The sequence below is a fragment of the Cydia splendana genome, chromosome 6, assembly GCF_910591565.1.
Source record: "Cydia splendana chromosome 6, ilCydSple1.2, whole genome shotgun sequence".
In the NCBI taxonomy this organism is placed as follows: Eukaryota; Metazoa; Arthropoda; class Insecta; order Lepidoptera; family Tortricidae; genus Cydia; species Cydia splendana.
This window is the reverse complement of record NC_085965.1, coordinates 13,144,912-13,159,742: the sequence shown is the minus strand read 5'-3', so window position 1 is coordinate 13,159,742 and position 14,831 is coordinate 13,144,912. Positions and strand designations below refer to the sequence as shown.

At 37.6% G+C, this 14,831-nt stretch overlaps 1 protein-coding gene across 2 annotated transcripts in view; it reads left to right on the top strand.

Moving 5' to 3' along the window:
- LOC134791649 (inactive rhomboid protein 2) overlaps positions 1-14,831 on the top strand; it is a 209,609-nt gene that overhangs the window by 183,742 nt on the left and 11,036 nt on the right. For both annotated transcript variants that reach the window (XM_063762720.1, XM_063762719.1), the window contains exons 5-6: positions 283-447; positions 8,220-8,433. In XM_063762720.1, coding sequence (XP_063618790.1) covers positions 283-447; positions 8,220-8,433 — 379 coding nt within the window. The remainder of the gene's footprint in view (positions 1-282; positions 448-8,219; positions 8,434-14,831) is intronic.

Here is a 14,831-nt window from a genome sequence, read left to right as displayed (position 1 = left end):
ATTATTTGCGTACGCACTAGGTTTTGCGGAAACGACTGCCAATGCCATAAGTACTTTAATTATCTATCCCACAGAGGGAAACTATTGGAAATTTCTATATAGAGTTAGTGAGTGCTTGGTTATCGGAAGTTTAGGAAAGCCTACTAACTTGACTCAACTAAAACTAAATCTGACAACCTTATCAAAAAAATTAAATTCGCTTATAATCAGCTTGGCCCAAGGATACTAGATTTTCGTTTATATTGTTAATGTAGGTCGATTTGATGTTGATTATTGTTACAGCGCCCGATCGCCTCTAAGCTCCGGAGGCGTGGAGTACAGACGGCCGGAGCGGAGCGTGTCGTGGGGCGCGGGCGGCGCGCGCATCCACACCCCGATGCTTGAGCCGTTGGCCGACAACTCCAACCGAAGGCAGTTCGGCATGGGCGTCGTTGGACGATTTTTCAGGTAACCCTACAAAATACTACTTTATCTGTGTCTTAGAGCTCCATCACCGCAAAGATCCGATGACGTAGAGAACTGGCAGCCGGAGCGGAAAGAGCCGCGGAGCGCGGGTGGTGCGCGTATTCTCCACGTCTAAGCTAGAGCCACTGGCGGACAACACAGGCCCTACCGCGTACCACGTTCGACGTGTTGCCTCTCTGTCGCACTTGTAAATTGTACGTAAGAGTGCGACAGGGAGGCAACACGTCGAACGTGGTTCGCGGTAGGCCCTCTGTAATCGAAGGCAGCTTGGCATGGGCGTCGGTAGACAGTTTTCAAGTGACAGCATTTCTTATGCTAACGGTTCCGTAAGCTTGGGTTATAATCGGCTGAAGACAACTGCTTAGCCTAGCCTTGGGCTAAATTTTCTATTAAGCAAACTTTATGTACTTATACTCATATAATTATTCAGCATGTAATGTTGCTAGTGCGGTAATTATACTAGTAAATAGTGTAATCAGACAATTCAATCTATTTGCAATTAAATTTTAAAGGCAGACTCTTTTACTGTAAGCCTAGTTTCGTGCTTTAGCGAAAACTCTCATCCAACTGATACAACAAAATTAATCTTGTTTTAATTGCCCTTTCAATGAGTTTGTGACAAAATTCATATATGAATGAAGTCAATAAGCTTTCGTAGCTTTGTCCCATATATGCAAATAGTAAGTATCTACTCAAATAGAATAGTAGCTTGATTAGTTTTGTACAGATTTTCTGTCTAAACCACCGAGCAAAGTTGCAAACTTACTTGTTATTGAATTACAAAGTGAAGTTTTCCACTAAACGAAATTACAAATTGCTTTTCACAATTTCTTACACTAAACGAAATTACAAATTGCTTTTCACAATTTGTTTGCCTATGTCAAAATTGAAACTAAACAACTAAAAACTGTAGCGTTTACCTATTCCGCTTATTATATCTTCAAAATAGTTTTGAAATAACTTTCACTATTTCACAATTATAACCAATTTATTTTTTAACAGTAATATATTAGTAATCAAAACGTTTGAAATTGGTTACTTACGAGTTGACTGGCAGTCGCAAGAATTAATTGTCTTTAAGGCTGCCGTTCTCAATTTTAAAGTGAATGATGCCGACTTCAACTTAGCACTTCGTGAATGTTAAACACTATCAATAAATATCGTAAAACTGTGCCTACGAGACGGCCGTGGATTCAAACCATAATAGGTATTATAGCGATAGGCACGCATTTTCATCATTACATTTACATTGCAAAGCGAAGGATCCTAAGAGTACCAAAACATTGGTACACATTATGTTATTTAATAGCATAGCAGGCTTTGCGCCTCCAAGTATGATGACATTGATGACACAGATAAATAGGCACAGAATGTCGGTTCCATACCACTTTCAATCAACTTAGAGATTTTGACAAAAATGGGATTTAGGTGAAATTTGGTTTGGAGATAGTCGGACGCAGGATAGTTTCTACTTTTTACCAATCATCATCATCTTCAATTTCACGCAGATAAAGTCGCGAGCAGAAGCTAGTAATAACTTAAATGCGTAAGTAACCTGTTTGTCTGTTATGCTTAAACTGCTGAACCGATTTAGATGAAATTCTGTATGGGATAGATTCAGGTCCAGGTAAGGATATAGGATAGTGTCTATCAATCGTTATCATCATCATCATTTCACGCAGACGAAGTACCGGGCAGAAGCTAGTTATACATGGGGAAATTTTAACCACCAGCCAGCATACTATGCAGAGTGATAGGTCATACTGAACAACCTTTGGTATGGAACCAATGCCGAAATCGCGGAAAAATTTGGCTGTCCTATAGAAATCAGCGGCATCACATCAGTCGGAATGTATGAAAAAGCCATATTTTTTTATGCGATATTGGCATTAGTCCCGTAATAAAAGTTGTTCAGTGTGATCTATAAAGTCTGTTCACTACGCAGAGTAGCTGGTGGTTAAAATTTCACCCTGTGTATATAGATTTCTTCCTAATTTGTAGAAGATCCACTGTAATTGTTACTCGCACTGGTGTCGCTGCTCGCGGCGCTCGTGGGGTTAGTGCCGCATTTGTAAAGCTGTTTCCTTAACGACGTGTCACCGCGACGCGTACGCGTGACATATCGCCCCGCACTACGATTTTCGAGGATCCCTGCGTCTGACTCTAATGAAGGACGCTGTAATACTCGCGTGAGGATATATTGCTACAAAACATTGAGAACAACGACATATGGATTCAAGGATAATCTGAACCGTATTAGCTGAGCTATATTAGACAGCCATAATTATGAAACACACAAATGTTTTGCTGGCTAAACATTTTGCTGGGACATCAGTTAGCCGCGACCACGACGAGTGAAACCTGTGTCGATACGTAGGTAAATAAAGGTAATAAAATAAATTCACGATATACCCGTCTATAAATGTGAGTTAATATGAGACTAAATGTAATTTCACATTTACAATGTCTGTGATAACAAGGCAATATTATGCAGAAGGTTTACATTTTGTTTTAGTTAGGAAAGTTTTAATTTATAAAAATAATGAATATTTTCGAACAGTTAGGTCGGCTCAACCGCTGAAACGCTACATATTCAATATCAAAACATAGACCAATTATCCAAAAAAATTAAAAATTCAGGCAAAGGCCCAGCATTTACACAAGATTTTAATCAGCACTGGCAAACATAGAGTTGCCGATTATTTAATTAAACATGAAAATCGATAAATTCGAGCACCGGTTCAAAATGTAAGAATTGGGTCAAATATGGCAAAAGGTTAGCGAAATAAGGATCTGCTTGATTGAAATTTGCTTTAAATTAACATACTAACTGGTTTAAACTCTAGTGCTAAACGCTGTATTTAATAAAAAAAACTATCGAACCATTTTTAGTTTAGCAATGTTAAGTATTTGTTTATCTCTAATTATATGTCTGAAAACGCAAATTTAAATGCGGAAAATATACATTCACGGTTTTCAATAAAACAACACAGTAACCCTGGCTGGTATAAATCGCCTTTCGTGCGGCTCGTTCAAAACGCATAATTTATAAATAAAAACTCTTGCAAATGATTCATAACTTATGCATGAAAAACTGCACAATGGAACTCAACCTTTAGCTTCTGTTATCCTATTTTCAATTTTATTTACATAGGAATAGCTTCAATTTTACAAATTGCACAATATTCGAACGTTTGAATTTTTATGTTAGGTATGTAGGGTTTTGAACGAAGTCGCAAAGTTTTCATTTGTGAATTTTTACATGTTTCAAAAGAATATAAAAGGATTATTAAGTAATATTTGGATAGTATGATACACAAATGTAAGTATTTTATGTATGACAGCGATAGTCGTAAGTAGCTCCGTATGAAAGATTTTCTGGTACCAATTATAGTGGCGAACAAACTAAAACAAGTTTTTAATAAAGTACTTAGGTAAAAATTACTTATATTTTACTTACAAAAATTTGAACATATGGAGGAAATTTCTAAGCCTATGTCTAAACTTGTTGTCGATTACCACTATGTTAACAAAATACACCAAAATTATTACTTTTTAGATAAAATAATGCAACTTTTCAATGTATATAACTTTTATTTTGTAAACTCAAAAACAACTTGGCATTTTCCTGTCTGCTTTTTAAACATTACCCTTGCGTACCCAGAAAATTCCGTGTAAAAGTGTTTTGTAATGGCTTTGGAATTAATAACTCCTGGACATGGCATGATGCATGGCAGTATTTATGGCCGCTGTTTACGCCTTCGGACGCTAACTCATGTGAATTATAACGAAGAGAACCATGATTGTACGGATATCTAAGGGTTATACGATATTCAGTATAGTACTGATTATAGACTTACTTACTAGCTTTTGCCCGCGACTTCGTCTGCGTGGAGTTAGTAATTTGGGTAGCTTATTTTTTATCCAATCTGCTTTTTATCCTCGTGCCGCCCACCATGCAAAATTATAGCCAAGGAAGTTAGAATCTTATTTTATTTTCAATTAGGTCGAATTTCATTTGTTCGAAAATTTTAGGAGACAAATGAAATGCTACCTACTTTGCTTTTAATTAACGTTGACATTCCATCGAAACTGAGTGTACGTCCTACTGTACATTAGGCGGCCCGAGGTTAACGATTTCCCATACAAACTTACACCCCCCCTTTTCACCCTCTTAAAGGGTGATTTCTGTGATAAAAACGACCCTATCTATGTCCTTCCTCGGGACTCAAACTATCTCCATACCAAATTTCAACTAAATCGGTTCAGCTTCAGCGGTTTAAGCGTGAAGAGGTATAAGACAGACAGACAGACACACTTTCGCATTTATAATATTAGTATGGATAGTTAGGAACATGTTTTTAAAATTATTTTTTATCACCATCTTCTGAAGATAACCCCTGTATCTTTAGAGCTTCTTCCATATCAAAAAAAAATACTGTAGTTATGCTCCAGCAAAAAATAAAATGGGGTTTATTACTTAGTTATGCAGTCCAGCAAAATTCTCAAAACCTAGGATTTACAGGTAAAACCTAGGTTTTACCGATGCCGATCGGTAAAAGCCCGAAATGTTAAATCTTACTAGTTTACTTCGGGCTTTTACCAACACCGATATGGTAAATCCTAGGTCTTACCACCGGCGACCGGTAAAGTTTGAACATGCACTGATTCTCAACCCCTCCCGCTCAAACCCCCGTACACCGCACCGCATGCGCCGTTAAGTGGGTTAGGTTAGGTTTGAACTGCGATCCTCACAGAACCGAACAAAAGTGGGTTAGGTTAGGTTAGAACTGCGAGCCTTACAGAAACGAAATGCTACTAGAAAAGTGGGTGGTTTTACCTCCTTTTAGTAGAAGAGCCGGCCGCAAATTTTCTAACCGACTTGATACCACGATGAAATTCACAATGGTTTCCCATAAAAGTGATGCTAAGACCGAATTCGATAGTCTGCGACGGCGGAACTTGCCGAAAGTACGAAAAAGAAGGCCACTTCCGGTGCGAAAAAAGGGGGCTGATTTAACCCATCTGATACCGAAATAATAGTAATGGCAGCAGTTAGAAATTTACATGTAGACACAGAAAAGCGAAGTCTGCCAGTATTTTTTTTGCCGGAAGTGCTTGGCAGACGCTCTCAAAAGTGGCCACCAGGACCCCTAATTTAACCCATCTGATACCACCATGAAACCAATTCCAGTCGGTAGGTATGAACCCTCATGTCAGGAATATATAAGTCTGCCAAGGCTTTTCCTGCCGAAACACCTTGGCAGACGAGATTATGTGAGCAAGGTAACCATCGGTTACCCTACACTAACCCATCTGATACCACCATGAAACCAATTCCAGTCGGTAGGTATGAACCCCCATTTTAGGAATACATAAGTCTGCCATGGTTTTTCCTGCCGAAACACCTTGGCAGACGAGATTATAAGCAAGATGACCATCGGTTACCGTACACTAACCCATCTGATACCGCGATGAAACCAATTCCAGTCGGTAGATATGAACCCTCATTTCAGGAATATATAAGTCTGCCAGGGCTTTTCCTGCCGAAACACCTTGGCAGACGAGATTATGTTAGCAAGGTGTACATCAGTTACCCTACATCAACCTATCTGATACCACCATGAAACCAATTCCTTTCGGTAGGTATGAACCCCCATTTCAGGAATATATAAGTCTGCCAAGGCTTTTCCTGCCGAAACACCTTGGCAGATGAGATTATAAGCAAGATGACCATCGGTTACCGTATACTAACCCATCTGATACCACCATGAAACCAATTCCAGTCGTTAGGTATGAACCCTCATTTCAGGAATATATTAGTCTGCCAAGGCCTTTCCTGCCGAAACACCTTGGCAGACGAGATTATGTTAGCAAGATGTACATCAGTTACATGAAACCAATTCCAGTCAGTAGGTATGAACCCGCATTTCAGGAATATATAAGTATGCCAAGGCCTTGGCAGACTTGACTTGGCAGACTGGACTTGTCAAACAATGTAGTGTACATGTAGGTATGGGTAAGACCTAGCCTTGGCAGACTTATATATTCCTGAAATGCGGGTTCATACCTACTGACTGGAATTGGTTTCATGTAACTGATGTACATCTTGCTAACATAATCTCGTCTGCCAAGGTGTTTCGGCAGGAAAAGCCTTGGCAGACTTATATATTCCTGAAATGAGGGTTCATACCTACCGACTGGAATTGGTTTCATGGTGGTGTCAGATGGGTTAATGTACGGTAACCGATAGTCATCTTGCTTATAATCTCGTCTGCCAAGGTGTTTCGGCAGGAAAAGCCCTGGCAGACTTATATATTCCTGAAATGAGGGTTCATACCTACCGACTGGAATTGGTTTCATCGCGGTATCAGATGGGTTAGTGTACGGTAACCGATGGTCATCTTGCTTATAATCTCGTCTGCCAAGGTGTTTCGGCAGGAAAAACCTTGGCAGACTTATATATTCCTAAAATGGGGGTTCATACCTACCGACTGGAATTGGTTTCATGGTGGTATCAGATGGGTTTGTGTAGGGTAACCGATGGTTACCTTGCTCACATAATCTCGTCTGCCAAGGTGTTTCGGCAGGAAAATCCTTGGCAGACTTATATATTCCTGACATGAGGGTTCATACCTACCGACTGGAATTGGTTTCATGGTGGTATCAGATGGGTTAAATTAGGGGTCCTGGTGGCCACCTTTGAGAGCGTCTGCCAAGCACTTCCGGCAAAAAAAATACTGGCAGACTTCGCTTTTCTGTGTCTACATGTAAATTTCTAACTGCTGCCATTACTATTATTTCGGTATCAGATGGGTTAAATCAGCCCCCTTTTTTCGCACCGGAAGTGGCCTTCTTTTTCGTACTTTCGGCAAGTTCCGCCGTGGCAGACTATCGAATTCGGTCTTAGCATCACTTTTATGGGAAACCATTGTGCATTTCATCGTGGTATCAAGTCGGTTAGAAAATTTGCGGCCGGCTCTTCTACTATTTTCTACATAGTGCACCATCTACCATAATCTTTCATCGGGCCCCATAGAAGTCGGTTTTTTTTCTTAAAAATTATCATCTAATAATCTCAGGAATCAGTGCATGGTTCAAACTTTACCGGTCGCCGTGGTAAGACCTAGGATTTACCATATCGGTGTTGGTAAAAGTCCGAAGTAAACTAGTAAGATTTAACATTTCGGGCTTTTACCGATCGGCATCGGTAAAAACTAGGATTTACCGGTAAAACCTAGGTTTTGCTGTACTTCGGTCTTTTACAGTAACATACATATAGGTATATCATTTATTGTCGGATACGTATGGGTAGTAAGGCATTCTTTATTCAGTTAAAGTTTACCTACGTCTAAAGTACTAAACGTTTATTTGACTGTAGTAGGTTCAAATTTAGATTATGTTTACACTAAAATATACTATTTATTTATTTACCTACCCCAAGAACAAACTCCAATTTTATTTACCTAGGTACCCCAATAACAAACTCTAATATTAGAGGTAACTATTAAAAATAAAAATAATTTAAATTATTATCGAAATAAAGGTACCATAGCAATATAATGGTGAATATCTTATCTTATCTTGTATACGCGCGTTTTTTAGTTTTTATATGTTTTCCGAGCAAAGCTCGGTCCCCCACGCACTTAAATGAGAATCTTGCAATCCAGATACAGTTCAGTTATGGTAATATTAACTGTTTTGTCAACACACTCTGTTAACCTAATACTCAGCATACCTTTCCCTCATTCCAGACGGTCGCTCCGCAAATCCGTGACGCGGCAAGAGGACGTCGCGCAGCAGTTGGACGAGCTCACAGACTACCGGCCGTACTTCACGTGGTGGGTCAGCACGGTGCAGACGCTGGTGCTGCTGCTGAGCCTGCTGTGCTACGGCTTCGGGCCCGTCGGCTTCGGCCGGCACACGCATTCCGGACAAGTGCTCGTGAAGAGCTTGAGTTTGCAACAGGTGATTATATTATAGTCATTATAAAATTGTTATGAGTCATGATAGTAACAAAAAATTGTCTTCTTTTTTGAAATATCATTTTTGAAACATGCTATGCATGTAGCAGTAGTTTTTACAGGTGAATACGAAAAATGGAAGTGGAAACAAGTCGTCAATTGTTTTTTTCTAATACCACCGCTACAATGAATTAACTGCCAACTATGTTTTATCAAATTGTACAACTATATTTATTTTAGTCACGTCATGTCAGGATGTTTACGTCAAAATAAGCGATTATGTTTAAAGTTAATTATATAAGACTGGCACTAAAATATACTCGACTTCAGATTCTCCTTATTTTTGAAAGTCAGATGAAAATGAGTTCACATGGTATTCAATGTAACTACTTACTGTTAAAAAAAGCTGTTATTTTTTAAATTCCTCTTAAAGTCAAAGTAGCTTAACAGTCTCTTTTTTATAATTTTATACTTATATATAAGGTTCCTAGTGGATTGTTTTTAAAGATTCAAATAGCCACTACAGCTATATTAATCTTTAAGGTTCTCCTCTTTAAATTTCTCTTATGTTAGCTTATCTACTGTAGCCTTTACAGTGACAAAAGTCATCTCCAGGATTCGGTTTCTTTGACGCGACCATATAATAAGCTTAAATGACGCAAAGCTTTTAGAGAACACGCCCCTACGGATTAATGCCTTAGACGGCGCTTAGAAGACAATGCATAATATTTTCCCTGGGGATTCATTACCGCCTTCGCTCTTTGTGTTGTGATGACTGCTTAATTTTGAGCCGTACCTATTAATACTTATATATAAAAATATATTATAAATAAAACGTAGTGACGTATCAGGAGCTCAAAACAGTGGCAGAGAGAAGAACGGAATGGCGATTACTCCACCGACAAGAGCTAGGCACTCAAGAATAATGATGATGATAAAAATATAGACTCATGAAACTATAACTCCATCGATAGCCATACTAAGCTTACCTTTTTTTCATACTCAGGTAGAACTTTGATTACGGTGGTTAAGAACCTAACTTATTTTATGTTCTTCGAGGCGTAGGCTGGCTCTACAAGAATATGTACAAGCCGAATGGGTAGCTATTTGTTGATTTAAACCCGCCGTGGCTACCATAATACCACCGTTATTCTAGTTTTTGGGGCTTACCTTAGGAGAAATTACCCCCACGGGTAAAAAGCTATTTTGTAGAGGTAATCAGGTCAGTCCTTTGCAATGCATGTTACTTTATGGGTTTATCCTTGGATTTGAAAGGAGAGGTAGATGTCACGGTGGAATCATATTGAAAAATATTAGTCATGTTAGTAGTGATTCTGCCAGGAAACTTAGCGGTTTAAAATAAACGTCGTCAAATAAAAAACAATGAAAGATTTTGTTTTTAAGCCTTGACTTTGTCCTATATCGTTACCAATGCGTAAAAATAATATGTACATCGTTGTTACTTAGACATTTGTTAAGCTTGGAACTATGCGGCTTTGTATAAGATTTCCACAGATATTAACTAAAGCATCCAGACTACAAAACAAGCGTAAGCATGACATAAAACTCATGACCCGATTTTCTAAACTATGTACAGACATGTACAGACATAAAGCACAATCGTAATGTGGAAATTAGCAGGTGAAAGACACGAGAGGGCGTCGCGATACAAAGTAAGGGTATTAAGCCAGCCCGGTATATAGGTCACACAGGCTTTGTGAGGAGTCCCTTTGTCTCTCAGTTTTTGCCGCTTAACAATCTTTCGGATTGAAGCGAACAGAGGCAAGTCTAATAATGTAATGAATGTGAGGTGATCTACCTGGTATCCAATCATTTTTATAGGTTATGATGAGGCAATTTGTGTGCCTACTAACTTTAATGAAAACCAAGTTAATATAAAATGAAACTGTGAAATTGACCTTTTCAATTCGAGTACCTAACGTATAGGTCTACTTACTACGAGGTCAATATTACGAGGTGAATTATCGAATTTATGAATTCTCGTTCGAGTGATATCATATACGTGTCTGATATGAATATGTACAGTTGACGTCAAAAATATGTTTACACTTTTGCACCCTACTCCTTTGTAATAAGGCAAAAAGAGTAAATATATCTTTGACTTCGACTGTACTTGATTCGGATAATTAAATTAAGTTGAAATTAGTTTTGATTGTTTTCTTCAATCAAAGTACCTACATATAAAGTGGTCAGCGGCTTAACCAGAACTAAGCGTAACTAAGTAAGTAAACATAGGTGCTAATAGGCGATACTTGCGTTTAAATTATAGGGATTTTATTTTATAGTTTTTGAAGTCGGTTTTTCTTTGTTTATTACTTAACTTAATTGATCGTTGACGTTAACGCGCTTGTGATGCTTTTGGAGGTAACTAAGAGCGTCTATTTGCTACTCTGTCTACGTAATACTGTACATATAGGTATTATCTTATCAGTACAATAGTCTAATTTTCAAGTACCTAATGTCGGGTAAACCTCGAACAAGTTCGTAAGTAAGTCACCGAAATATTGCTTTAAATTCATGCCATGTTCAGTGAACTTTATTAAGTAACAACTATATTATCTTTATTAAGTGAGAACGTACGCTAAAGTTGGATCTGTGGTACTTGTTCCGAATATTTCATGAGGTGATGTTAATGTTTACCTTATTTGAAATCCGCCATTTTGACTACACGTCGTGTAGACATCTTATGAATAACATATTTTTAATTTAAAAAAGCTACAAGAAGTCAGGAGCCCTATTTTGATTTCAAATGCTTGTCTTAAACCTATTATGGTTTTGGACGTCAGTTGTCAAAAGTGACATTTAAGTATGGATCGAAAAATGTCACTGTTGACAGTTGACCGATCAAATCCATAACAATAGGGCATAGATTTAATATATAGAGATCCCGTCTCAGCGAACTGTCACTGTTGCCACTTTTGTTTAGTGTACGATTAACAATGAGGCCCACCTTGATGTAGCCATGTCGATAAAGTCATATCGATAAACTATCGACATTTCTTGCAATTTTAATTTTACTTCAAAGGTTTAACGATACCTAAAATGAACAAAAACGCTTTTATTCTTTATCGTGGTTATCAGATCACAATTTTATCGTCACGCCCCAGCAGGGAACCAAGGGAAAGTTCAGATATTTAATTAAAATACATAAATACCTACTAAAATATGTGTTACGCAATAATTGAATTATTTTATTACATTATAATATATTCATTATCCATTAGCATTTCAATTACGTTCATGTTTAACGAAGATATTGAAGCTTCAATTAATCGCTATTTCGGTCCGCTGTGTAGCGTTTATCGATATCTAACATGATTAAAATCGACTTTTCATTTTCACATCCCTAAAAGAGCACACATATACGCTTTTACGCACACATACACAGCCTGGGCGCATCAAAAAAGGCAACACTTGATTTGAAGTCCATCTTGTCAACAATATGGTTGTCCTTTTTTGACAAACGGCATTTCTAAAAGAGCGAGGAGAGAGAAATGATACTAGTTGCTGCGCCGTGAAAGAGAACAGAAAACGTTGGGCCCTTGCAATAGGGGATATTACTGCAATGTCCTGCCGCCAGAGTGCAGCACTACCGACTCAGTAAATACATAGACTAACTTATACATACTGTGCCTTAAACTGTTTTTGACAAGTTTTCACAGACAATAAAATATGACATTGATGCATCAAGGCGGTTTGTTAACAAGGGCCTACCGGTAAACGCGAAAATCGAAATTTAGTTTAGTTATCTGCCTCTTTATCACTCGAATATGCAAGAGTGATAGAAAGATTAGATAACGAAATTTCGATTTTCTTGTCTCGCGGTAGGCCATGTGATTGACGTGTGTCAATGTGGTTTGTTTACTGTATGTGCCACAAAGGTGCCACCTACGCAGAGCTTTGCCTAATATTCCCTATTTCAGAATAAGAATAGAAAATCTGAAACGGGTTCCAGATTTAAAGTAAATCCAAAGTATATAGAAATATGTAGGCGGTTTAGTACTTTTGTAAATATATGTTTTCGCTCATAACATGGTTTTATTTATACATTTTTATATTACTTTACCCTTACCTCCTTCTTTTATTCTCCTTTGTTTCTTAATGCGAAGTTTTGTTCTAACGTGGGCGTGGTTCCAGTCTTAACAAGTCGGTACTTATATCATTATCCTCGTTAAAACTTCCAAAATATCATCTTAAACTGTCATTATGGATTTACCCGCTTTAATATAATATTTAATCCATGCTAATACCAAAATTGGGCCCTACAAAATCGAACCCGAGGTCGCGGCAAAAATCGACGGCGTTGGCGAGATGACCTCGACTCCTTTGACAGGAACTGGTGGGAGACGGGTCAAGTCCGGGATACGCGGAAAGGGAGGAGGGAGGCCTTTGCCCAGCAGTGGGATACTCTAGGCTTTTAGGTATAAAAAAAATACTAATAAATGTATAATGTCACTTAATATCTAATCGAGTTCAAATTTTTGCAGTTCGAATGAGGTTAGTGATAAATATATTAAGGCTAGAACCACTCCCACGTTGGTACAAAATAATTATTAACCCTAGAGTAGTCGCGCCACTCCGTGTAACCCGAGTGCTCGCGTAGGGAGCATTTTGCCGCCTTTAATTAACAGTTTTTTTTGTTTAATATGATAACTAAATGATTTTCTAATAATTTTTATGGGATAAAATGAATCAAATACTATTAGAAAAGGTAACTTGTGTTATAATTTTATACTTCATAGTATCAAAAAGAATAGATAGTATAGAGGGGTCCTGTCATTGTAAATTTTGTAGTCACTGTAAATTTACTGCCATCTATTGACACACGACTAAAACTCAAAATGAAAACGTATAAAGTTATCAAAAAATGTATATATATGGATAAATTATTTTATTATTTTTATATCATTTTGATCCATGTTCATTCACTGATATCTATGTGTTAAAATTGTTAAATATGAAACGGTGTCGTCACGCCATCTAGCCGAGGATAGGCTAAAGGTGTGTGCGGCATCTATTCGAGTATGACTTTTACTTGAATTCCGAGGCACGTTTTTTCCTTAGACTTTATTCGTCTTATACGAAGTTACATATGTCTTTGATAGTATATTAAAAAAAAAATCAGGAAATCTTAGGTAAAATTTTTCGAATTTTAACACGGCCTTTGCCTTAGCTTACGTAAAATAACGAAATATTGATATTTTTAACAAAATTAAACGTTTTGATTATCTTCTATATATATTTTAGCAAATCAGTCCTGTTACATGGGTATACAATGTATGTTGCACAGTAACTTTGCACTTATATTGTGCTCTTTTTGGACCTTCTATTTTCCATGGACGGGCATAGTACAAATAATGTATCTTCTCCACCTGAATATAATCTCCTCATCAAAAAATAATATTATCTATTATTTTTACTTTGTTAATACCAAAACAATATTAACCTTAATAAAAACTATTAATATTTTGACTTAAGAAAAAAAAACGGACTCCAAATTTTACTTACGTGAGTAGTCGCGCGGTGAGCAATTTGCCGCCGTACGCGACACAGCGGCAGCAACACTTGCTTCCTGCAGTCAACCACGCACGAAATTTCTCCAAATTTGGCAAATAGAGAACTAAAGAACGGGGGGGCAGCTACTAGGACGCATGGCCTTGACAAACGAACCGTTTTCAAGTAATCACAGTTTTTTCGCCGAGGGCGGCAAAATGCTCATAGCGCGAGCACTCTAGGGTTAATAGGCTATGGGCGAGCCGGTTTGACAGAGATACTTATTATACATACAAGAGAAAAAATACCTGGACTTGACGATTAATGTATACAGAGAGACAGGCATCGTGTAAGACAAAAGGATGAACATTGAAAAACATTTACATTTTATTTGAAAGTCGGCAGAGATAAGTAAATAATGTGTTTTAAAATTTAAGTTTAATATTTTCTTGAAAGCTTTATGTGAATTGTAACATCAAATAAGATTCGTATTTTTTTCGCTTACACTCCTGCTAATTAAAAGTTCTTAATTCGCGCTCTTTTAGGTAGGTAAGTACGAGTATAAATAATGAAAATGTTTTCTGTGCCAGATATTAAAGGAGGCCAAAATTAACGTAAGAATTTATTTACATAGAAATGGCATCTTTTCTTTATTTTCATTTGAATAATTTACAAAGTACACGGGACATAAATATGTAGGTAATTGAATAATTGCTTTCGCCGCTTTACAGGCGGCTTAGCACGGTCGCGTTTTTATCCCTTGTCACCATGCCTGTTACGTTCTAACAAGTATGTAAGTGCGAAAGGGACGCGCATAGTGATAGTCGATAAAAATGGAACCGTGCTGAGCCCGCTGGTCTCTTAATTTCAAAGAAGTGGTTTAATGAT